The sequence below is a fragment of the Phlebotomus papatasi genome, chromosome 3 (genome assembly GCF_024763615.1).
Source record: "Phlebotomus papatasi isolate M1 chromosome 3, Ppap_2.1, whole genome shotgun sequence".
NCBI classification, from domain to species: domain Eukaryota; kingdom Metazoa; phylum Arthropoda; class Insecta; order Diptera; family Psychodidae; genus Phlebotomus; species Phlebotomus papatasi.
This window is the reverse complement of record NC_077224.1, coordinates 70,813,660-70,841,300: the sequence shown is the minus strand read 5'-3', so window position 1 is coordinate 70,841,300 and position 27,641 is coordinate 70,813,660. Positions and strand designations below refer to the sequence as shown.

At 31.7% G+C, this 27,641-nt stretch overlaps 1 protein-coding gene across 4 annotated transcripts in view; it reads right to left on the bottom strand.

The window, feature by feature from the left end:
• Window positions 1-27,641, bottom strand: part of LOC129808205 (uncharacterized) — a 59,087-nt gene that overhangs the window by 8,151 nt on the left and 23,295 nt on the right. The window contains exons 2-7 of one of the 4 annotated variants that reach the window (XM_055857982.1): window positions 21,511-21,840; window positions 21,120-21,440; window positions 20,543-20,617; window positions 8,498-8,606; window positions 8,091-8,350; window positions 3,238-3,300 (exon numbers count right to left, since the gene is read on the bottom strand). In XM_055857982.1, the coding sequence (XP_055713957.1) occupies window positions 3,238-3,300; window positions 8,091-8,350; window positions 8,498-8,606; window positions 20,543-20,617; window positions 21,120-21,440; window positions 21,511-21,793 (1,111 nt within the window). In that variant the 5' untranslated portion in view covers window positions 21,794-21,840. The remainder of the gene's footprint in view (window positions 1-3,237; window positions 3,301-8,090; window positions 8,351-8,497; window positions 8,607-20,542; window positions 20,618-21,119; window positions 21,441-21,510; window positions 21,841-27,641) is intronic. The other 3 variants (XM_055857984.1, XM_055857985.1, XM_055857986.1) reach the window with 3 other exon arrangements.

The following is a 27,641-nucleotide window of genomic DNA, read 5'->3' as shown; positions in this document are numbered from 1 at the left end:
AATACATATCCCTTTTAAGACGAGTATCACCAGTAAAGTATCACCGGTATCACAAACACAGAAACCACTTTTTCTAACTCTTTGGAGGACAAAATAACTTTCTAGAGTTAAAAACATAATGCTGACACAACATTCCATGAAGGAACAAGGATATTTCTAGACATGTATTATTATTTTTTCATGTATGGGATGAGGTTGTCAGTCCCATGTCCGTGAAGCTCACTGGATGAAATTCGAACACCTTTAACGCCAGAAAAATTCCTGTTGACCTAAAGGGGATTCGAACCCGTGACACTTGCATCATAGAGCGAGTGCTCTACCACTTGACCCATTGAGTGCCCCTCTTAAGAGGTTACATGGGTGAAAAATAAAGAAAAACATCATATTTTCCCTCTATTTCTAAATATCCATATATAGTGATAAATAATAGACTGGGGCAAAAAGTCACAAATCGAAAAATTCAAAATTCAATATCTTCCAAGGTAAAAAAGATAGCGGCTCAAGTTTTTTCTATAGATAGCCTCCATAGACCTTCTTCAATGTCGTAAATTTCTTAGAATTCGGACAAGAAATTTCGAAAATAAAAAATATCGAAATTTTTAGTCCTATTTTTGAAATATTTTCCTTGCAGAAGATAAGAATTATTACCTACTTATTTTCCAAAATTGATGGACTGGTGAATATTTTCTAAATAATTTGGATTTTTGAATTCGAATCCGCTATCTATTTTAGAATTTCACAAAAGTTCTTTTCTCCAGAAATCCTTTTATTAAAAATTGCCACTTGGGGTAAAAAGTAACAAAAGGTATAGATATAGATGAATGAATTTTCTATGAAAATATATCCTCTATGTATTTTTTCACATTTACGAAGCCCGTAATCAAGCGAATCAAAATATGATAATACCCAATGTCTGGTACTATTTGCCCCAGCATTTTTGAGAATAGTCACAAAATTACCCTTTAGAAATTGGCTCGATAAACGTATTTCCTTACAAAATAGAGGAAAATTACTTTCATAAAGTTGTAGAGCGGTAAATTTTATATAAAACTGCGCTAATTAGAAATTTTTGAAGCGCTCGAGTAGCTTGTAAAAAAATAAAATATCCGTTTTGTGACTTTTTGCCCCAGTCTCCCCTATATAATTCAAGGGGAAATGGGCCATTGTTCAAATTATAATTGTTCAAATGAAAAAGGGTTGACCTTGTAAAGGAATATCTTGAAAATAAATGAAAACCTTTTTATAGCCACTGAAGAAGATCCACGTCCGGACCGAAAGCTCTGGGCAAGACAGAAATTTGTTTTTCTTATTTATATGAAACAAAATTTCCACTGGCGATTACCGGAGGTGTCCTAATGGAAGTGAGACACCTTTGAATTGAGGCAGCTTTAAAATTAGGTTTTTTCTACTATTTTCTAATGAATCTGGACATTACCATGATATAATTTAGCTCTACAAACCAATTGCGAAGCAAAATTACATCATGATAGGGTTCAAGTCCATTTAAAAATTGGAGAAAAAAGCCAAATTTTAAAGCTAGCCTAATTCAAAGGTGCCCGACTTCTAAATTTTTTATTGCAAATTTGTATTCAAAAATCTTAAAAATTCAGCCGTTGGAGCCTGATTTTCGGAAGTCTTTTTGATAAAACTGACTTTTTGGTGAACAAGATAATTAACGGTTAATATGATAACTTCTTTTCGATAGTATCGACTATCAATTTTGAAAATTTGAAATGATAATTACGCTTTTTATGGGTGATAGAAATCCTTATTTACAGTAACATTCTTTTAAGAATGGTGCAATCACTGGTCCAGTAATGTTTAAAAATCTGTTATTCACTCAATCTACCAGATACAGATTTATCGAATTAATCGATACTATCGATTCGATAGTATCGAAAAGTTATCATTCCACCCCAGAGTTGATTTGTCTAAAGTCAAAAAATTAAATATTTCCTATTAGCAGAAAAAAAAGTAAAAAAAGTAAATTTTTAATAAAAATGTTTTTTTTTAGTCTTCATGACCCACTTAATCCCTTTCACAATTTATGCAATATTTCAATCTATTCTAAAAAATAAAGTAAAACATTTAAACTGTGGGCGGTTATTTTTTCACTGAATAATCAATACGCTATCAAATAACCACGCAAATTATAGAATTGTTAGACTTGTAAAGTATATCACGGAAAATATCTTAAAATAGACCAAATGAAAGAATTGCTTCGGCAATTTCATGATAGAAGTTGATAAAAGCTCTTGCTGTTGAGATAGTAAAAAAAATAATAGCGAAATGTGCTTATTTTAGATCAATATCCCACAAAACATGGAAGAAAAAAAATTTACAATCATAAAAAAAATTCATGTGTCGAAAAGTGATTAAAATGCCATGAGTTTCCAAAGCCGCTTTTCAACATACACAACATAAAATACATTAAAATGTGATTTAAATTGAGAGAGAGAAAAACTGCATGGATGAAAGTTTTAAAACACAGAAAGCTAACAACCATCAAAACATTTGCCTGAAAAAAAAATGTGCAAAAACTTTTGGCCATACCAAAATGCTCATAAATTTAAATTCAAATAAATGCCCAATAAATTTATATCCCATCATTCTTATCCCCTTTCCACAGAAAGGGAACTTCCTTCTTGTCACCCCAAAAGCCGCAACTTTGTCTAATTGCGGCAATTAGCTGAGATTTTAATTGCAATTTAACCATAAATAATTAATTATGGCTCAACAGACATTGCCAAAAACAACACAACATCGAGCCCAAAATCCCATACCAATGAAATTATTCTCTCCAAAAATTTATTGTCCTGTAGAAACAGTGAGTGTAAATTGACCAAATGGTGTGACTAAAGTGATTTCAAAAATTATATGTCGCTAATAAATTTTACTTGAAAGAGGAATCAAGATGGAAATAACAAAACATTAAAGAAAGAAATTGAGAAATTTGTGAAAATGGAAATAGAAAATTGTGATCTAAAAAGAAAGATTGGTAATACATATTATAAAAAGTTTTGTCAAAATTTTATTATTTTATTTATGTATTTTCAATTTTATAAATTTAAAAAAGTGCAACAAATTGAGAAATAAAGATTATCGAGGAAATATTGAAATTTATTTGACAAATCTTTTTAAATATATTCATATAAACCTTTCTTTTCAGATTTTTAAATAAAAATAAAGTTTTTTATGACAGAAAACTTTATCCAAGAGAAAATTCTTCAATCTTACCAAATCTTTTCTTTTTCTGTCTCCTCCTCTCTAACCCATTCACATCTTTTTCAGCTGATGTTCCTGATTAACATTTTGACCAATTATTATTTTTCCCCCGCCACAAAAATTATTTTCCACAAATAATGGTACATTTTGTTGCAATTGCCCAATAATTTTGCATTTTCATACACCACCACAGGCGAGTGGTTTTCATTTTCCAGCAAACATTGCGATTTAGCAGTAATTTTGATATAATAGCATGCCACAAAGTCCATACAGCAATCAATTTTTGCACCGGAATGTGTTTTTCAATTTACCAATTTAGGAAGAAAAAAAAATACACAAAAAGAAAATTTCCATAAGAAAAATCATGCTATTAATAGGGATCATATATATTTTGGGATTATTAGTATAAGAACTAAAGGATAATCGGGGATACATATCCAAAAGGTAATATTTTTATTAATTTCTCTGCAAATGTCAAAAATTTCATATAAAAAATACAGTAAACTCTCTCTCAATCGGTTCTTTTTCAATCGGGCGCAAAATTTTGTTGACAATTTTCACGTTTGATTTTGAAGTAAATTTGCTCAAATTCGCTGTAGTTCCTCTTGTTTTATCGTGATTCTTTATATTTGAGTGCTTTTTGTGGGATTTACAATTATTTTGATACCCAAATCTATCGATAATTTGGATGACATTTTGCCCCAAATGCCAGATTGAGAGAGAGTCTACTGTAAATTAAAATTATAATTTAGGAGATGATTAAAAAGGCATTTAAATGGAAAGAAAAAATCTACAGATCCAGAAAGCTGGTCGATCTTCAATGGTACATCTTGCCATCATTCTTATCATTCGAAATTTCACTTTGTAAATGGAAGAAACAAACATCGCAGACAAAAATTAAAAGCAATTTTGTTATTGCAATAAAAATTCTACAAAGAAATATTTGAAAAAATGGACGGTAAAGCGACCCAGCTTTGCGGTATGATCGAACTCGTGACCAAACTCATTTACCGGATCATAACTGATTTATTGAACAGACTGAATCACAAAAAAGATCGCTCAAAAAAGCTTAGCTTAAGTACATAACCGATTAGAACCGATTCAGAGTTGTGAGAAATTCCAAGACCATTCCAAGACCATTCCAACCAACCCAAATATAGCCCAATTTGATTGAGAAATGCAACCTCTCGAGCCTTTTTAACTTTTGACCATGAAAGTCCTTATTAGAAATGATTCAACTTTTACGAAGCTGCAACATTACGAAGGTGCAAAACCTTCCCCTAGTACTCGTAATTGGTCTATTTTTAAAATTTTATTTTTATTTGTTCGAAAATTTGCTACCTATTTTCCTATCTTTTCCTTCTGTACCTCCACGCGCTTCCCAAACTATTTGGGGTTTTTCTCTAAACTAGTCCAAGCGATTTAATTCATTTTCGAATTTTTGGAAGTTTTGGAGGTATCCAAGGCAAACATTTCGTTGATAGAATTGACAAAAAAATCGCTATATCCAATTTTGGAAGATGAAATTTAAATCAGTCAAGAGCCCTTGTTTATGAACCCTTTTGGCCAAATTTGAATTTCCCTGAAAGGTACTGATTCCACTCATTGATTTTCGCAATTATTTTCAGTGTCAAATATTAAATTTTTCATCTAATATGAATAAAGGTTTCTTAAAAAGTGCACATTCTAACGATCAAAATTCCTAATAGGCCAAAATTTCGAAACACCAAAATCCCGAATGCCAGAATCCCGAATAGTTAAAATTCTGAAAGAGATATGTAGGACATGTGACATATTCTCTTAAAACACAGAATTTTTCCCTTTACCGTCAGCAAATAATGCAGATAAAATCGTGGGAATAGATATGACACTTATGAGTTCAGATTTTGGCTTTCGGAATTTTGATCCTTTCGGGATTTTGACTGGCGTTCGGGATTTTGGCTTTCAGGATTTTGACCGGAACTCCCCAAATTCCATATCTTAAGTTAAAATTATTAGGAGAATAATTCGAAAACGACCGAACCAAATATTTTGGAATTTAAATTATTGAGTAATTTTGATCTCCAATATAAATTAGAAATCTTCCCATTTAAGTGACCTTCACAGTAAAAAAAATTAACACTAGTGTGTAATCTTTCACACCACTATTATACTGTTAAATTTGGAAAAAAATGTTTAATTTAAAATTGTTTAATTTAAAGTTGTTGAATTTGGAGTTGCTGAATTTAAAAATTGTTGAATTTTTGTGTGTTAACTCAAAAATTGTTGAATTTTCATTTCATTTCATTTTCTTTAGTTTTTTTGTCTTTTTAGACATTTGTAATGTTTTTTCCTGTACTTGGAATCCTCCCTAATGCGATGTAATTACATCTGATGCTCGGATCTTCACGATATACTTATTATGCATATAAATATTTGATGTTCTATATGACTTTTGCCCAATGAAAAGCATTTCGACTGAAGTATATGTCTTAAATGGAAATTCAACAATTTTTACACAACTTTTGTTTGAAAATTCAACAACTTTTGTTTGAAAATTCAACAATTTTTGTTTAAAAATTCAACAAATTTGGTTGAAATAATTAATAGTTAATTTTTGATCATGTGACAAAAAAATACCATAAAGTTGTGTATTCTTTCACACTATAATAATATGAAAAACTATAATCATACTATAATAGTGGTAATTTTTAAAATTTTTCAACAGTTTCAAATTACAAAACATTGTCGAAAAATTTTTATGACTATAATATATTAAGAAATTTTACACAGATCGCAATTAAATAATTAATTTATCCTAATTCACATTATTATAGTGTTAAAATTTTACACATTTTCAAATTAAACAACGTTTTTGGAAATGTTTGAACTATAATAGTGATAATTTTCAGTCACGTGACAATAAATTACCAAAATATTGTGCATTTTTTAAACATTTTTAAATTAAACAACTAAAATGGTCGATTTTGCACTATTATAGTAGTAAAATTTTACACATTTTTTTACTGTGTACATTAGGGCGTTTCAACTAGGAAAAAAATTTTTGGCACTATTCTCACGGTGTTGTATTTGATGAGACAAGAAAGTTTTTCTTCTACGACCATATGATCAGACGCTGTTTAGAGGTGGCTGAACGACCCTCTCTGTAGAACAAATTTCTGATTTTACCGGATTTTACACTACAGAGAGGGTCGTTCAGCCACCTCTAAACAGCGTCTGATCATATGGTCGTAGAAGAAAAACTTTCTTGTCTCATCAAATACAGCACCGTGAGAATAGTGCCAAAAAAAATTTTTCCTAGTTGAAATGCCCTAGTGTACACATCCATATAGAGTGATGAAATATACAACCAATAATGATATTTTCCATAATCTTCATTCCGGGGATTCGAATCGACGATAAGACAGCGATGGCCGCATGGAGGGTCAGATCGAAAATAAAGAACAAAGTTGTTGAAGTATTATTGTATGTATTGTTCTTTTGGAGATTTTTAGTCGGCAACTCTTCAGTACACCATAACTTTACGCAACCTACACTAGGAAAACTAAAGTCGAAAAACCAATTATCAAAAATTCGATATCGATTATTTCGAAATATCCATTTTCGATTTTAATGAAATTTTGATATGTTGCAGCTAACTTAAATCGATCGAAGGCTCTCCAAGCATATTTTACCAGTTTTATTCGTTTCGACATTGTAGGGGAAAGTGCTCTCCCTTCGAACCTTCATGCCTTCGAATAATGTAAATTTCTTTTGTTTTTCGTAAGAGATTTACACTAAATTATAACGGAATTATCAACAATTGATGATAAGCCAACTAATATTTAGTAGAAATGTGTTAGTCTCTTAAGAAAACTAAAAGAAAATTCACATTATTCGAAGGCATGAACGTTCGAAGGGAGAGTACTTTCCCCTACTCAATGAGATTCTTTATCCCCAAAAATCAACTAACTCTATCATTAACTTTTAAAGTTCCTTCATAAAAATAAAGTATTCTGTTCTTAAACCGAAGTTTAATCCCAATATCTAGCCTGTTTGTCTGCAATTGAGACTAAATGAAACATTTATATTGAATAGCCTGTGACAGAAGCAGGTACATAAAATTCAGTCATCTACAAAATTGAGTTCTCTTCTAGGTTTTTTTTCTATCTCTTCAGAATGTTTGATAAGAGGATGTGTCTTCCTGTCAAGAGGGAAAATGCTATATAGACATAGAGAGACTCATCTCTGTCAAGGAAAATTGCATTTTCCCTCATGTCCAGATCACACTCACTGAAATATTAACATTTGCAGAGAAATATTTTCCCAGGGACAAAGGAAATAATATGTGGGATAAATTGAAAATTCTCCTTACCGACTGTTGTGTACCGGACAAAGGTCTCCTTGTTCTCCAACATGGCATCAACAGCCAATTTCTCACAGTATTGAGCTGTGATTATAGCAATTGTTGGTTAAAAACACAAAAATCAATTTAAACATTATTTGACTTCCTCCTTTTTTTTTCCTGTAATACAAAACCGAAGTTTAATCCCAATATCTAGCCTGTTTGTCTGCAATTGAGACTAAATGAAACATTTATATTGAATAGCCTGTGACAGAAGCAGGTACATAAAATTCAGTCATCTACAAAATTGAGTTCTCTTCTAGGTTTTTTTTCTATCTCTTCAGAATGTTTGATAAGAGGATGTGTCTTCCTGTCAAGAGGGAAAATGCTATATAGACATAGAGAGACTCATCTCTGTCAAGGAAAATTGCATTTTCCCTCATGTCCAGATCACACTCACTGAAATATTAACATTTGCAGAGAAATATTTTCCCAGGGACAAAGGAAATAATATGTGGGATAAATTGAAAATTCTCCTTACCGACTGTTGTGTACCGGACAAAGGTCTCCTTGTTCTCCAACATGGCATCAACAGCCAATTTCTCACAGTATTGAGCTGTGATTATAGCAATTGTTGGTTGTTTGTTTGAAGCAATTGTCGGCATTTGCTTCACCACCTTAATATCCTTGTCTTCATGGTGGATTCGTGTGAAAGAATTGTACTCCATTGCCTTCACAAGGCCACGATTTTGCAGAGAAATGAGCACTTGTTGAACTTCCTCCTCACTCCATCCATTATCCCTGTTGAGAAAATTCTCCGACATTGAACCCATCACAATAAATATCAATCTTCGCCAGCTACGTGCTTTCCCCCATTTTGACTTTACGCAACATTTAAGCCTGAAAATTTTCCCCAAAAACATTTGTATTTTACTATTTTAGCCTTACCGTGCCAAATCCTCTGGCGTTATTGGATTAGGGTATGCCTGTTCAATGAGCTCAAGAACTTTCTCTGGTGTCAGTGGTATCACTTCAAATTGGGTGTCTTCAATTGACACTGAAAAAGAAAGGAAGAGAATGCTCATTAAAGCCTCAAGTTGATTTCAAAACTCTAAGCCATCTTCACGAAGATTGAACTTTCAAGGGGTTAGCAACATTTGCCGCCATTGCCGCAGCTTTAAATCTTCTTAGAATTTTTCATAAGAATCAATTATAAAGTTTATTAAAGATAAATCCGTAAAAATTAACAAACAATATTACACAGTTTTAATTAGTTTGATCACAGCAAAAACTAAAAAGTTATCAAAAAAAATAAACCAAACTATTTATATTTATTTCGAAATATTTAACTTTTTTTACTTTTATGTCTCCGGTTACAGCTTTTAGATCAGCAAAATTTCATAAAATCAAAATTCACATCCCTTTCTTTCTTAAACGTTTCGAATGTCTTTCCGACTTTTCGTACTCAAAATTGGATTGTACTGTACTACATTAAATTTGTAATAATGTTCAGAAGACGAAAAAGAGTACGAATGAGTAGTATAGACATATTCGAAACATTTGTCAAAGAAAGAAATTGCGTATTTTGATTTCATGAAATTTTCCTGATCTAAAAGATGTGCCGGAGCCTTTATTTTAATAGTTTTGACACACATTTTAGATCAGAAACATTTCATGAAATCAAAATTTACATCTCTCTCCTTTTCAAACGTTTTACATATATCTCTCCAACTCCTTTCCCTTTTTTGAACATCACAACAAAGCACAATGTAATTTTGATCGCATTAAAGACTGTAAAATTCTGCAGATATTCTATGGCAACCCCAATCAATAAATCATTCTTTGACAGCTGAGAAACGGAATCGAACTCAAAGATTGCAACAGAATGAAAAAGGTGAAAATTTTTAATCTTGACATTTTTAATCTTAATTCGATGACATCTCTGAGCAAAAACAAAATGACAAATTTTCACAGCCTGGAAATGGCATTCATTTGGTGACAGACTAATGTTACTTAATTTAGATTTAAGTTTAAGTTCACCAAATAGAAAATGTGTGTGTGAGCATTGAACACCTTTTAGATAAGGTAAATTTTATAAAATCAAAATTCACATCCGTTTATTTCTCAATATCTCACACCTGCGCAATCTTCTTCTTCTTTTGAACATCACGGACAATTCAATTTAGTTTAATCGAATTTTGACAGCAAAAGAGAGGGATACATATTCATAACGTGTAAGAGAGAAAGGGATATGAGTTTTTATTTTAGAAGATTTTCCTGACTGAAAAAGTTTGTCAGAATTATTATTAACCATTTAACTATTAAACAATTATTATTAACCATTTAACTATTAAAAAAATTATATTTTGTTTTTAATTTCCATTTTTTTTTTTAATTTAAAAGAGACTTTTGCAATCTGCAATGAGTTTTTGTGAAAAAACAGTGAAATGCAAAATTTATGAGATTTGGCCTCAATTCTGAGACCAAGATCTTCTTCTTCTTCTATTTTATGTAAGGCTGTCGGACTCATCGAGTCCATATAGCCAGAGAGACCAAGATCAAGATCAAAATTTCAAGCTGTCAAATATTTCCAAGATCAAGATTTCATATTCTGACGCGAAACATTAATGGAACTTAAAATGTCTTAGCTAAGAACCAAGATTTCAAGATTTTCCACACATAACGATACGTCACTTCTTGACAAATATCTTCATTTCTTTGCCGAATTTGTTGAATCTCACCGTATGAATTAGAAAAATTAATTATATGTTGTATTAAATAATAATATTACAGTCCATAATCGGGAATAAAAGAAGTGCAAACAAAACTTGTGACATGTGATAAACTCTGAAATGCTTATTCAAGATGTGATTCTTTTGCAGGTATTCTCAGGGTGTTGTACTTCGAAACGTACATCTAAAAATACGTACCATTACGATTAAATTACAAGACCAAATATAGCATTTTTCATAATCATTTTCTCTTTTTGTATCATCTGCGTCTACACATTAGTAGAATTTTTTTTTAAAAAATGGCTTTTTAAAGAAAATTTCCCCTATCCTTGTAGGCAGAAACGTCAGAATTTTTTAAAAAGGCCATTTTTGACGAAAATTTCTACTAGTAGGGTAAGTGTGCCAAATTTCGGCATAGTTGCATGCAAGCGTCAAAATCTCAAGTTTGAAATGTAATATTTTGAATACAAATTGATTTTTTTTTATTCTTCCTTCTGAAAGGGTGTTGCTTGGAAACTTGTAAAGAGTTTACCGTCTATATTTACTCTAAAATCATTTTTAATACATTTTAAAATGAATAAAAATATGGACATAGCTTTGGTGCCCTATTTCGGCCACCTTCATTCTCATAGTTCCTTGCCCTTCGGGAATTCTTCCAATATATTTTTCACGCAATCTCGTTTGTCAAAGCTACATTTTTTGTTATTTTTTTGCTTTGCATAATATCTAGAGTACGTAAAATCTAAAAGTTTATGGAAATTCGAGGAACAAAAAAGGTGGCCGAAATTGCAAGCTGGCCGGAATTTGGCACACTTACCCTATGTAGACAATAGAAATATTCCTCATCAAACACGATTTCCGCACGAAACACTTCAATTTGTAAGTATCTTGAAAATTCCAAGCACCTCCGAGAGGTTCTTGGAATTATTTCAAGAAAACAAGAAATTTGACGTCTTGAAATCTTGAAATATTGGTTCCAGAATTGCAAATCTCGATATCCACACGGTTTGTGTCTTGGATTTCAAGATTCCAAGACATTTGACAGATTTGACATCTTGATCTTGATTTTTTGATTTCAGAATACCAAAATCTTGAAATTTTCTTGATCTTGATCTTCGTCACAGAATTAAGGCCATTGTTGCCAAAGTGTAAATAATACATTGCAAAGTCCATTTTAAACAGTGTGACTTAAATAAAACCAACGCTTGAAAAATTTAATTTCTGTTTAAATACAATGAAGAATTTCATAACAAATCATTCAGATTAATATTTTGTTTACTGTGAAAAAAGGAGTAGAAAAGCATTCCAGCCTTTGCGAAAAGCTCGAACTCGTGATTTAGGTGCTATACTTCAAAAGAACTTTCGCCTTATTTACCATTTACTGGTTTTTAACCGATCTAAATCGAATCATAAATTATTCATAAGATAAGTGGTTTATTACCGATTCATAACCAATTAAAACCGGTTCAGACTTATCAGAATTTCCAAAACTTTCCCCACTAGCCCAAGCATGACTCCATTCGGTTGAAAAATACGTTCACTACAGTCGTTTTAACCTTCGACCTTGAAAAACCATTACTATGAATTATTGAACGGTATTTTCGTATGTGAACGAAATGTTCGCCTGGGTAATTTCTAAAAAAAAATATCTAAAAGTGAAAGCGAGAGGAGGTGGATGAAAAATGAAGGACACGCTAATGATGCAGAGGCCGACTTATAGCTATGGGGAGGTCCCCCGAATGTCTCAGGTTTCTATCTCTAACCGTTTGGCCTCTATGGCAGCTTTAAGAATCAAGCGTGTATGTACTATTGCATTCACACTGTACAATTAAAAGAGTTTCACTTTACACTAATTTATTTCAATTTTACAAAAAAAAAGATTTTCAATGAGAAACATAGACTTTAAAAATGTTTTTTACACTTTTGGCAACAATTAGAACCATTTTGCTAATTCTTTAATTTAAAAATTTTCCATTCTATTTCATATCTCCTACTTTGGAAGAAATATTCATTTTTTTTTTCAATTACTATTCTTGTCATCATTATCATGATATGAAAATTCATATACCTTTTCAAGTCTATTGCCTGCATTATAATCTCTTTCTATGCTTTCGCTTCAACTAAACTTCTAAATGCAAATGGTAAGCCTTGAAAATGAGAATTTAGATGAGTGAATCCTTTGAAACATGCACCAAAACATTTTCTCTAATGTTTTCCCATGCAACCAATTCCAGCGAAATGGCCATTATGAAGGAAATGAAGACAGTTTGAAGTTCTAGAGAGGATATTGAAAATGCTCTTTTTTTTCCTCTCTAACAATAGAAGCACGTGTATACTTTCCATTTACCGGACACAAAACAACTCATTTCGTGATTAAAAGTTTTTTTTATTAAAGCAAATTGAGAAAAAAGGTGATTGATTCGTTCTCCTTATTTCCCTGAATGAAAATTCCGTTGGTAACCTCTTGAAATGCTTCAATCTTAATTAGTTATTTTGCAAATTTGGATTAATGACACATAACAAAACAGAGATATTTTTTTCAAAAAATCACACTGACATTCTGGGAGATAGAGGGTTGATCAAAAAGTTCGCAGATTATCAAGCTTTTTGCACAACAATGAATTATTCAACAGAAGAACTTATGCAAAACTTTGCATGATTGAAAACAATAAAAATAAAGTTTTGGTGTATTTTGCAGTTATTCCTCTGAAATTTGAATCTACTAAAGATTTGAAAGCTGAAATAAATTTTGCAGAAACCACATTTGAAAATTTCAAAAGTCTTTGGTAAAATGTTAGGTTAAAACTTTTCATTGTAGCGCTAAATATTAAATAGTTAGTATATACTTTACTGATTTCCAGTAATAAAAAAATCGAGAAATAGAAGGAATGATTATAAAACGCAGTAAAACTAATTGTAAATATTCAGTAACATTTTACTTACAGAGCAAAATGCATTTTCCTATTAAAATAGCCCATTCTTGCTCTAACCGACTCATATGAAAATTAAAACACCACTATAACTCCCTTTTATTTTAAATCAGTTTTGGTTAAAAACTTAGTCCACTGCTTAAACGCATAAGAAGAGCAATATGTGATCCTAAAATTTCTAAAATTGTTTTCCGGACTATAGCTGAAACGTTAAGAGATATCGACTTGTGGTCGTAAGTGACCCCCCCACCAGTAAGTCAACATCCCTTAAGACCTAGGACTATTATTAAGGATAAGAACTGCTGATAACTGAATTATTTACAATTTAAATTCAGTGAAAGTACTGACAAATGATGTTTCCTTTAATACTGTTTTTTTTTTCAGGCGTAGAGGCAAAACGGTAAGAGATATCAACTTCTGATTTTCGTTAAAAGAGAAGTTAACATCCTCTAGAAGCGTTATTTCCTTTTCAGCACAACATTTGAACACTCTAATCATTTTCTCTCAGTTTATTTCGAAAACGGATCAATCAATTTATTTCAATTGTGGATACATTTGCCAGGTTATTCCTGGAAGGCATTTCGACAAAGTAAAACCGCTCTAAAGGCTTTATTTCAAAACCAAATTCATTAAAATTAAGTTTAATTTAAATGTCTTGAAATTATCAACAAGATTGCATCAAATCGATAAGGTACCGGTTGATTGATTTATTTTGATCAATTTAATTCAATTCAATTCAATTCAATGCAATTCAATTCTATTCATCTCATTTTCAGCTTTTTGCCCCCCTTCCATGCGGGAATCGCCGTCTTAGCGTCGATTCCAACCTCCGGGAAAAAAAACAGAATAATTTATTTAGTTATTATTTAGTTAGTTAGCAGTTACATAAACCGCTTTTTCAACTCGTCACCGATCTGGACCTTAAACGGTAAGAGATGTCAACTTCCGATCTTAATTGATCACCAATAAAAAACATTGTCTCTGGACTCCCCCTCATCATATCCTCCTCCTTCGCCTCACAAACCATGTTTTTCGGTTCATTTCGGAAAGGGCTCCTACAATTTATTTTTTGATATCTTTTGGAAGGGGTCCAAGTGCACATTTTGTTCAAAAATACCAAATTCAAAAAATCTGACTTAAGAAAATCGCCATCTTGAATTTTTTAAACCGTCAAAATTAGTCAAAATTAGAATAACCCGGCGGGACCAAAATACACAGTTCACATGACATACAAAGTATTTACGACTTATTCGTGGAGGAAAAATACATAGTTACACATGTATTATGTATTTGATGAGGACTTGTCATTCAAAAATACAAGTTCACTCACATACACAGTATAAACTACGTATTTCTGTACTGAGAGTACATAGTTGTACGAAAACTCCGTATAAACTACGTACATGTAACTGCAAAATAACTATCAACACACACATACAGACGCACACGACCAAATGGCGACCAAACAAACTTGTCACATGCACCTGCCGTTTTTATTTCCAAATATTGACGAAATTATAGAAGTCACAAGGATTTTAATATATTTTATTCAACCAGAGATAACGAGTGAACAAATTAGATAATCACAAAGTATCATGTTAAAAAAATATTTTCCAAAAACACTCACAAAATGGAATAAAAACTCGCGTATTTTAGATTTGCAACTTCTTTAATATTATCACTTCACTGTTTTCTACAGATAACACAGCGTCGCATAATTATTATATTATTATAATCACTGAAATTACTAATAATTGTAACACATAATTTGTAAACAGAATATTCAATGGAAAATATTTCCCGTTGTCAAAACAGCTGACAACACGCCTGTCAACAGCATTTTCTGTCATACGGGGTTTTTATTATATTTACGATGTATGTAGTACTGCGTATTTACTCTGTAAGAGATAATATTTCACACGGACACACTCACACAAAAGCATACTTAGGGTCTCATTTGGTGCAAATAGTACTGAGTAAAATATATGGGCGTACATGATGATACTTAGTATTCGTACTACGTATATACACAATTTATACGTAGTTTGGTCCCGCCGGGAAACGTCAAAATTAGTTTGTACAGGTAGCGTTTTGACCATTGACGTACAATTTTCATTTGACGTTTGTTCGGTTTCAAACGATTCTTGCTCGCATCTGCTCTATGGTTAAATTTAGATTTTTTTTTAGAAGGCTTGAAATCTGTACGGAATCGGTAAAATATAAGTAAATTGACTTATCTTTCTCGTGTTTATATTTTTTATTTGTCCTATCCTTATATGCACATTTTTCTTTACGATTTTTTGATTTTGAAATGCTCTTACGATTTATGAATCTATTTCGAGAGTTCGAACACTCTGTAAAGCTAAGATGCTTAACCATTTCTTTTTCGTAGATATTTTTCGAAGCTATAGCCTACAGGTCAAACGGTAGCAGATATCAACTTGTGGTCTTCAGTAACCCTCCTCCCAGAAGTGAATATTTTCACAATATGTTCATTTTTAAACGTATGTCAAAAGAAAACGTCTATTTTCTCCATTTCGGTCACTTAGAACAGTTTGCTTGACGTGAGTATTGTTCATAAAATTCAATTTATGATTAAATTTACACGTGTTATTTTTTTATTAAAAATACACATTTATGTCAAACATTCACTTGAGAACAACCAAAATAAAGAATCTCAGATAAAATGCCTAAAATCTAATAAATTTCTGCAAAATATTAAAATGCAATTTTTAGAATAAATGTAACGAAATTCGAAAAAATTACCTAACTGTTAGAAATTATTCTTCAAAAGCAAAAATTTATTTAAAGAATATCATTATGATAGTGCCAACTTTTAAATCATCCTTTTCAATTTATATAAGGTAAAGTACCCTTACTCGACCGGGTTCCTCTATTCGACCGGTGGGTCAATTTTTGAATATTTGATGGTGAATTTCATCAATTTCTATGAATTTGTCACTGATTCGTATTATTTAAAGAATAATTGACCTATTAATGTTAGATCATACACAAAATATTATAGCAAACATAATTAAATTGAATAAATAAATCTACCGGTCGAATAGAGGAACCGGTCGAATAAAGGGTACTTTACCTTATTCCACAAAAAAAAATACTGTGAAAACATGCAACATAGAAGTTATAACATTCAATAGGAAAATCTGGGAAATTCTATCTCTATGGGCCCACCAGGATGAAAATGGAAGATATGTTTTTTTTTTTAACTAAAAATTTATAATATTAGGATTGATGGGAAAATAAATGATGCAAAATCATAAAAAATTCTCACTTCATTTTTCATCCAATTTGTTGCACTTTCCATTCCTTGCATTCACGCCAGAATGTGACAAAGAGAATCTCATGAATTTCCCAACACTAAATAGTTTGTTATTGTGACATGGAGAAAGAAAGAAAGAATTGCAAGAAAAACTAATTTAAAATTCATTTTTCCCACCCTCTCTCTCTCTTACGTTATTTCATCTAAATTGTATTTTCTGTGTAAATTTGCTTGGTAACTTATACACCTCCAATTCTATATACACAGCTGCTAATGGTTGTCATTTTACTCTCAAAGTCCCACAATTAAATCATTCATCTTGCTTTTCTCATCTTTTACCGCACAATCAATTTATATTAAGAAAAGCTCCAACCAAGTAGAAAATTGCAAAAAAATTTCTTTTTGATATCCTCAGCATTTTCTAGCTGTTCTCTACTTCAATCCTGTGTCTTCAATCTTTTTTTCTTCTCAACTGTGAATGAGAATAAATTGTCCAAGAGTATTTTTTCCATATGGAAAATACCCATTAAATATTCCCATTATACATTCCTGCCAATTTTACCCATTCCTTTCGGGTCACGCTCCTCTGCGAGCTCTCTTCTTTCGTCACGAATTTCGCGTAGGAGCGCAGAGGATTGGGGGTTCTTTTTGTCTATTTGTATGTCACCAGAGCGACGGTTTTTGCTTGTTTAATAACAAATTGATTTCATCAACACAATCAATAAATCCCATCCGCAGTGAATACGAATCAAATTCTTTGATTTTATGCTTTTTCGCGTTTTTGTGATTTGGCTTTTTTGCCTCTGAATAACTTGACAATGGGGTGGTTAAGGGGGAAATATCTAAACTATGCAGAAAATAATAATGAACATTTGAATACAGTAGACTCTCGCTAATTCGGCTCCTTTAAAATCTGGCTACTTTTTAATTCGGGCAGCAGTTAAATTTGAAAAAAGTTTATTGACATTTTTCAAGTTCGATTATGATTATCGAATGAAGCAAATATGCTCAAATTTGCCATGCTTTGTTTCAGTTTTGATGTGATTTTGCATTATTAAGGGACTTTCATGAAATTTACAATTAATATGAGCATGTAAACTTAATACGAGTATGCAGGTATACAAAAAATCGTTGCATTTCAAACAATTTGATGCCCGAATTTCTCTCTAATTCGGGTGACGTTTCGGTCCCAAATGCCCGAATTTGAGAGAGTCTACTGTATTTAAAACATTTCCGTTCCCTAATAAGCTGATGATATTTATGAATTCCCACTGCGGACTTACGAAATACGCGTAAATCGTGTAACCCACAAACAAGTTCGTAAAAGTTTGTTTTTTTTCACAAATATTGTTCTTAACATGATCACTTAACAAGCATTTTTATTCTTTTACAAACATTTGTTCGTAAATGTCCGTAAACACATAAAAATGATCGTACAATTTTGTAATTTGTTCGTAAATTGTTACCATACAAACAAAAATTTACAAAGAAATGGCAAAATTTTACGAACATTATTTGTATTTTTACGAACATTTACGAACAAATGTTTGTAAAAGTACAAAACATGCTCGTCAAATGATAATGTTACGAAAAATGTTTGTTAAAAAAGTACAAACTTTTGCGAACTTGTTTGTGGGTTATAAGATTTACGAGCATTTAGTAAGTCCCCAAATATTTTTTCCGTGCAAACTTAACGGAAAAAACAATAAAATGTATTTCCATCTCTATTGGGCTATTTTTTCCAAGTAATTTAAAGAGTAAAGAAACTAAATATCAATTTCCGACAGGAAAAAAAGAAAAGCAAGTAAAAGATGCAACAATCAAATCTCTAAATCGAAAAAAAGGGTAGGGTAAATTAAGCTAATTCAAAACTTGTTCCAAATGGAAATTTTCGCTACTCCAAATGAAAACATCATTTTTACCATGATAAATACAGTATTAAATTTTTATTTATATATTTTCAATACTTCAGTTTCATTATTTAATTAATTTTGCTCCAAATAAAACGAAAATCAATTCATATTCACAAATATAAATTTATAAATTTCTCGGAAAAATGAAAAGTGTACGTTTTCACCATCGAATTTTTCATTAATCAACCATGTTTTCTAATCAAAAACGTATTAGACTGATTGTTCTTTTTTTTACATTTATGTAATATTTCTGGCAGAATTATGTGAAACTAAGTGTTAATATTTATTGTCAACCGTACGTGAAGTTTTCAACTGAAATATTTACCTATTTCGTGAACAAAAAGGGTTTTTCTGAAGTGTCTGCAATAGGAAACCCCAGAAATATGATTTTTTTGGAGAGATTTTCTTATTGTTTTAGATGGGAAAAGAGAAAAGACCAAGAATAAGAACAAATCCTACACTCAAAAGCAACTCAACAGGGTTTTGGAAGCTTTTCGTCGCGGTTTCACTTACACTGTTTGTCTCCAATTAGAAAATTTCCCTTGTCTCCATTTGGATTAATATATGTTTCCAATAGAAGCATTTTACGTTCGCGTATTTTTCTTATATTTAAGAAGTTTTCAAATTATATCTAAAGAATTTTCACTAAACTGTAACATTCTAGAAGAGTCAAGGAGCAAATTTATGTAATTCTCTTCAGAAAAAATATGAACTTAATGTGTTGAATCTTCTGTCAAAGTTAAAGCATCTGAGAGTGGTTTTGAATTAAGACATTTACCCTATATAAAAACAATTAAAAATGTGGAACGCTTCAAATTTTTCCGTGTTATCTTTGCGCCGAATTGAAGCAACAGGCACGGGAATGATTTTTATTCAGAAATCGATTTTGAAGAACTGGTTTTCCTTCACATAACCTGTAAAAAATATTTTAAATCCAAGCATCGATCGCTTGAATTTGAGGTAATTGACTGTACGCATTGTCTTTAGATCTAAATAGCCCCGTAAAGACTGATTTTTTTATTGTATATCTTCTATGGAGCTGCTACACACAGAAAAATGGAAAATTCTTAAACAGAAACACCCAGGAATTTAATTTCAAATCCCATCCAATGAATGCCAATCCCCTAATTCTAAATCCTTGATCATTTAGTTTTAGTTGCAATTTGCAAATCTCAAGACATTTTTCATTTTCCAGCTAATGCTGAACTTAAGTTCCCGATCTCTTAACTTGAAAGAGCTAGGGATTCTAGCCCATTTCTTTCGCTCAGAGCTTCTAAACTTAAACGCCTCGGGGATTCACGTCCAATTTAAGTTCCCAGGATCTTATATATTCTTAAATTTAGAGTCAAAATTTTTCTGTGTGCACTTTTACCAGTGTTGCTTGCAAGATCCTTCAATATGAACGACGATGGTGGATTTCAAAATGTAATATTTGAGGTTATGTGAAGAAAGTTTTGTGAAAAGTCTAAATTGGAACTTTTTTTCTAGTATTTTCTCAATATTATTGTATTTTATTATTCTCTAAACTTATTTCTCTTGATTTAAGGTAAGTGTATTTCACATGAATTCCGCTACGTTTCTGAAAATATTGTTCGCATTTGGGAATTGACAAATATCTTGCATATACCTCAAATGTTCATATTTGACGAAATTGACTGTAGCTAAATTGCAAATGGCAAATCTATCAATATACAATGCAAAAATATACTTTAAAAATATAGCTAACGTCAGATATTTCCCCCTTGAAAGAAAACACCAGCAAATTGTCACTTTCAACCTCAAACAATTCCAATAGGGACAGTTAACAAAATCAAATATTTAAGGTAAGATGTTTGAAGAACCGTTGTGAATAACTAAACAGATAAACTTATTTAAAATTAATACGCAATGTTAGAAAATATTTTAAAGAAAAGTAACAACACAACATAATGTGCAATAAATCAACAAAAACAAATTAATTTATCAAACGAAAAAAAAACAAAAGGAACAAAACATTTTTTTAACAAAATGGTATTAAAGAGATAGAGGGAGGATTTGTGTTGTTTTTTATTAATGCGCATTTTGTTTTTATTTCAATCACACTTATTATTTATTGCTGTTATTGTACATATCGAGCCAGAATTTCTTCATCAATTCACCTGCACTGGTTGATAAACGGCTGTGCAATTTTCTATTGCAGTCACCATAGCAAAATATCAAATAACCGGGCCGCGCTATCAAAACGATGATAACAGAGAATAATTAATTTTGATAATCATTATTGAGATTCATAGTTATATTATACAGCCCCAAAATTGGTGATTAAACATTTTAAACAAAGCAATGGGTCAACCAAATATTTGAAATTATTAAAAATTTGATGTAAAGACAGTAGCATTCAAATAAAATCTTTTATTTATTTTTTTTTAATGTTTTAAAAAACCAAATTAAAAATTCTTTTTTATCAAATATTTAGACTTATCAAAAATTTTACTTTGTCAAATATTTGATCAAAAAATTGATTTTTCGAAATATTTTATTCAAATGCACTGCTGTAAATTTTTGATCTATTCAAATATTTGTCAAGATCAAATATTTGATCTTGAAATATTTGTCAAGGTCAAATATTTTATCTCATCAAATATTTCACCCATATCCTTCAGCAGGATCTCAAAAATTTATCCCTGAAATAGAAAAAAAAGAACAAAAACAAAGTAGAAAAATTGTAAAACTTACGTGGTCTGGATGGAGGTGCTGATGTGACCTCCAAGATCTTCAGTTCAACCTCCAGAGCCTGTATTTCATCATAGCCCTTCTGTAATTGTTTCATAATTTTCTTGATAAATCCCACATAATCCCTGGGAAATTCTTTGGGCGTAACAAGTTCCCGGAAGAAATCTTGTGCAACTTGTGCTTGCCTTTCGGCATCCTTCAGCCACTCCCGGAACCAGAACCGCAAAGTTCGGGATTCCTGTGAGTGTTGACCGGTATTTGCGCTGACTAGAAACACCCGGAATTCCAGGCACAGTTGGGCAGGAATAATCTGGGATTTTTGATCTAAAACCAATATCACAAGAATTCCCATTTAGCAAATGACAAACCTCCCAAAAGGACAATTTTCACTGACCTTTAATGGCATCTTTATTGATGATAATCCCTTTGTGATCCCCTCCAGCTACATGTACTCTCTCACTGATCTCCTCAACGAGCTTCCGCTCAATGAGGATAACTGTGGAGTTTGCGGTTTTGCCCTTTGGTGTCATCACCACTTGTTCTGCCCTCACCGGTGCGGATGTCTCTTCTGTGGCTCCGTTCCGTTGCTCCTCACTGTGCTGGTGGCTCGCCACTGACTCATTTCTGTGATTTGCAGGCTTCGGCGGTGGTGGCGGTGGAAGCTTTGGGGTCGACATTTTGTGTCTTTCTCTCTCACTCGCGCTTTCAGCCCCAAAATAGCACTCTGCCGAAATGGAAAGGGAAAGAAAAATTACTTACTTTGTTTACACTGACAACCAACAGTGATGGAACTCAGGAAATTCCCTTCACATGCAAATTCCCTATTTAGCATACATTTCTCGTGTATTCAGACATGAATTTGAGTCAGGTATAAAAAAAACACCAGTAATTTTTAGTTATCCAAACTTCAATTCATGAAATATGGCATAATATTCAAAATCTCAAGCAGTTTATAAAGTTTTTTTACGTTAACCGGTTCAAAAATGACTTATATCGATTTAGAGTTCACGAAACAGAGAGCTTAGTTTATAGCGCAAAGTAAGACAACTGAATCTTGGATGAAAAGGGGTGATAAAGCGTCCCAGGGCTTTGTGAAATGCTTGAAATTATGACTTAGATGCTATACCTCAAAAGTACTTTCGCATTGTTTACCATTTACTGGTTCTTAACCGGTTTGGACCGATTCACACTTCTCAGAAATTCCAAGACCCATCCGGTTGATAAATACGTTCTCTAAGGGTTTTTTGATCTCTGATTTTTACTCTAGAGAGCCTTTTTAAACTCTATAGAGCCTTTTTATAAAGTTATTTTAAAATTATGCTATAATTGTTTAATTAATTGCGTTTGGTATGTAATTAAGTCTCGCTTAATAACGGTTTAGTAACTTATAATCCTAATTAACATTTTTTCAAACGAAAATCCTTCAAGTTTGCCCATAAACCGAATTTACAATGAAAGTATCACACCTCCATAAGCTAATCTAGACTTATCAATAGCCTAATAAATAAATTAGAAATCATTATAAACAGTTTTGGAATTTTTTGTAGAAAAAAATAACTATTTTAACTGCAATTCAAAATTTTTAGAGGCACAATAATACTTATATCGTACAAGAATACGGTCGTCAATCCCATACCCTGTCGAACCAGGTCCCGGTCAAAATCCTAAAGTCAAAATCTCTAAAGCCAAAATCCTTGAAAATTCCGAATTTTTGTGAAGTTTTGTGGCATTTCAAGATGGCAGAATGTTTGAAAAGGAATTTCATTAAAATTAATGTCATTTTCATGGACTTAGGGGAAAGTGACCATGCTTGATACTGTAAAATAATGTCCAAGGTTTGTGATTATTTTCTGATTAACACACAAACCGAAGCGATTCTTCCACTATGACAAAAAAATGTCTCACTTATTAGGTTCATAGTCCTACCTCACATAGTTCCTGGAAATCCTTAGATTTTCCTCAAGAAGAAAATGAAAATTCAGTGGCGACTTTTATACAAGTCGGGTCCGGGGCCTTCCTGTATAATAATTGATTCGACAATTCGGAGGCCCATTTTCACTGCAAAAAATTCACCGGATACAAAAAATTGCACATCAATATTTAGACGGAACTCTAATCTATCTGCTTAAATCGTTTGTACGACTGGTTATTAGTTTTAAAATCACTTTTATGTAATTTTTCTAAGCCATGTTTTTATGGCATTAGGGCGCTAGCGAAAACCATTTTTTTCACTTTGAGTCCATGAAAATGTCATTTTGCAACCTTAAAATTCAGGCAACAGGGTTGAAGATTATGTCAATTGTCGATAAAATTGGCGGATTGCAATATGTGTAATTATGAAATAATCACATCTAATGATATAGTTGCCACATTAAAATTATCATTCATGGTCCCTTCTTAAAATATAGGATGGACACAAGTAGAATTTATGAATTTGTTACCACCCACAAAAACAGTGTCCACTAAGTACAAATATTTTTACATAAATATTAGTACTGATGACTCCTCTATGTGCCTATGATAGTAGTTTTCGTGAACAGCGACATTAATTAAGAAATACTTATGAAATATCATATATCGAAATTACAGTTTTGGGCCTATTTTTGATTTTTGCTTCCTGAAACTAGGAAAAAAGAGCTAGGATCCTAATATTTTCAGGAAATGTGAGGCTTAGCACCAGCTATTGAAATATATTGCGATGAGTCATAACTATTGATTAACATAGGAAAAAAATAGTTATTATCAAGCTTGGATCGTATCAAGCATGGTCACTTTCCCCTACTCACTTTTGTGAAATTCGTCGCACAGTGGGGCAGAATACCCAAAAACCTGGCAAAAAAATCGAAAAAAAATTCGAATTTTTGAAATCTAATACCGCCAAATAATACTTGACTAGTATCCTCACTAAACCTTATACCCAGATTTTTTTCTTTAAAGTTATGGTACCTTGAAATAACACGTCAAAGTTGGCCTTGCATTGCGATTTAGTCGATTTTATATGGAAAAATGACATAAATTTGAACCAAAAAAATAGTAAACAGGCCCGCGAGGTCCCGATTTATAACCAATTTCTATTTATTCTAGAGGTCCTGTTCTGTGAAAAACCATCGAGAAATCTTGCTACTTTAGTGCGATTTTTTTCTGGCTATGATGCAATGAATTCGTTGAAAGTTGACTTTCAAGTATATTGCATGAGATCACATGTTAATCTTAGTAGAAGGCGTCTAAGTTTTTAATGGTGTACCTCAGCTCCTGATGAAGATTACTTGGACGAATTAACTATTATTAAATCTTACTTCAAATCCATCCCTACGAACGTCTCTCCTTTCCCTTCAGAAACCGCTCTTTTTGGAATATTTCAAGAAATAAAACACCTTCATTTTTTATAACTATTAGGATGTCATTCATTTTTTATGTTTTATTGTGTCCTTAAACACCTGTGACTGAAAAAATCGCCATTTTGAATCATAGAATGTCAAAGTTTAGTCACTCTGGAGCGCCTATTTCTCAACCGATATGGTCAAATTATGATTTTTTGGAAAGATTTTGAAATTTCTAACCTGTATACATATAGGTCCTAACCGATTATAAATTTAAAAAGTAGCAATAAGTGATGTGTTTCGCTTAAATTTTGTTTTTTGGCAAAGTATCAGAACCATCAACACAGTCCAAAGTGCTCAAGGGTTTTTTTTTATTTAATTTACATAAATAAATTTATGTTCTTATATAAACACTTCTTCATTATTCATTTATACATTTAGGTCTCATTCTTAGGAGACTTACAACTAATAGAAAATCGCAATGTTTGCAGCTTTCCTCTTATATGTACATAAAATACATAATAAACAAAAAAAAATCTTATTCAGATTGGGTTATAGAGATATTTTTTAAGTCGCTTGTACCATTTTAAGAATTGAATTCTATAGCTATTATGAAATTAAAAAAAGTAATATATAAGACTGAATAATATTATCTTAATAAAATAAAATTGTTAAAAAAGAGTGTTTTCCTTCTGTATTACAAGTGTGGAGCTGTTATACATATAAAACTTGATTTATCATAAATAACGGTGTTTGTGTGGTTTTAATGCCAAAAGACAATTTTTAGAGGAAAACATAAGGTCCATTTTTTTTTGTTGGAATAAATAATATCCCTATCTCATCATTTATCAGGTAATGTTTCAATTTTTTCTCTAAAATCCTTGATTTATCATTAATGCCTCGAAAAGGATAACGTGATCGGATTTACCACTTTAACCAGTATATTCTCCTTAGTTAAGTTTAGAAAAGATCATAAAACTGCAAAAGCAAGGTTTTTACAAAAAAAAATTCGAAGGTCTTCATACTAAAAAATAAATATTTTTCTTCTAATACTAAGATAAAAATTTCAACAAATAAGTCTTAATTCCGTTCAATTTTAAGAAAATAAATCATTCTAGAATCATTCAGAATGCAAAAATACCATAAAATATTTTTTGTCAGGTTTTTGGGTATTCTGCCCCACTGTGCGTCGATTTAAATGCTCGAACTTCCAACGGGTTTTTATTTTTAGGTAAGTTCTCTCTGATATACCTTCAAATCGGTTCAAAAAAAACCTTAACCGGAGAGCGCTCTTAAATCGGGAAGGTTATTACTTCTTTATTCAATTGAAATTGAAGCCATTAGTTACAGAGGAATTTCTTTACATTTCTGGAAGAATATAGAAATCCTTAGATGTCAAATTTAGCAAATACGATGAACCAAGGAACTCGTAAATCGGATCTTTCAATTTCGACATTTTCGAAACGCCTTTGATTTGTGAGTTCAATTGATCGAAAAATTCACAACAATATATGTAAGATTTGGGAAAGGGGGATATTGAGGAAAAACTCTCCTTTTAATTTAGTAAATGGTTTAATTCAATAATATGTAACTTCATAACGTCTCCTCCCTTGAACAGAATTCTATATAATATTTGTTCTACTGATCGGGCACTACGTTCCCAGTGAAATCATACCAAATTCCAAATTCATTCCCCCATATATATTGAAAATTATCTGTTTTTTATTCAAGATAATACATTAACCATTACCCTGGAAATTAAGACCGAAACGTTTTTAACCGATATTTCAAGATTTGTTTACTTTGGAACCGGATATTCCGCTTTACACCGCTGAAATAGTTATTGTATCAATTTAGGATCATGATAATAGGTACAAGATTTATCTAAATTTATAACGTGATACATGAGATCGGTTTTATTTTACACAGGGCAATGGATAAATTCTAAAATTGCAAAGTTGGGTATAGACGATACTTCAACTTGCAGAGGTTGTAAAGGTAAAGAGTCTGACTGAGAAACTGGAAAACACATTTTATTTGCGTGTTCCAAATTCTGAAGTCCATCAGAGAATTAAGATCTTTACGACAGAAGTGCTGATACCGGAGGATGTCAATAGAGTGGCAGCTCAGAACATTTTGCAGGTTCCCTATGCAATTTATTCATCTAGGGAAAAGTGCCCATGCTTCGTATACAATTTCCATATTTTAAAACGTAGGGGAAAGTGCTCAGTTTTTAAAATAAATTGCGGAGTCACATTTATTCAAAAACATAGGAAAAATTTAGTCATTACGAAGCTTGGGATGGTACAAAGCATGGGCACTGGGCACTTTTGCCTATTCAGATCATTTTAGAATTGCATCATTCTCATTTAAAATTCCCCATAACAATAAAATCATTGCTAATATTTTAACACTTTAGCTTAAATTTATTTGTAGAATATTTGATGAAATCATTGAATAAAATACGAGAATTCCCATGTGTATTTAAATCACCTACATTTTTCTAGGTCAAACATCCCACCCTGAATTTATAGAGATATACCAATATTATTGCCCTCAATGACTGAAATATCCAAAATAACTGCAAAACACACTTTCCACCCCACAAACCTAGTATCAGAAATCCACGTGAAAGACATGAAAAGCAGGAGATTCAACCACGGAATACATTTTGTAACTATTGCCAAGAAATTGTGAGTCGGTATAATGGCACAGGAAAATTGTGTGGCATTTTTAGGACACGAAAATGTATTGATTTTTTTTTCACCTTTTTTTCGCTATGCTCACCTTTCTCACCAATAGATAAAATATATTGCATTGAAAGGAATGAGAAATGTGTCATTATTTTTTTTCTTGATAGCCTCCTACATCCCTTGGAAAAATTACACCGGAAATAAAGTGATATATTTTTATAACACCAGAGAAATACAGTCTGATCAAATCAATCGATTTTTGGCTATGATAATTTACACCAATTCACATTTTTTGGTAAACGAAAGCTATGAAATATTATGAGTTTTGGAAGAAATTCGAAATTTATCTTTTAGATTTAAGTAAGGGAAAGCGCGGTACCTTCACTGACTGAAAGAAATCCGAAAAAGTTAAAATAACATTCAAAAATGTTCATTTTACCTTGCATTATTGATCCGAAATCGTCGTAAATATTATGCTTTTTAGGTGTATTAGGGGTTAAAGTTACCCTTTT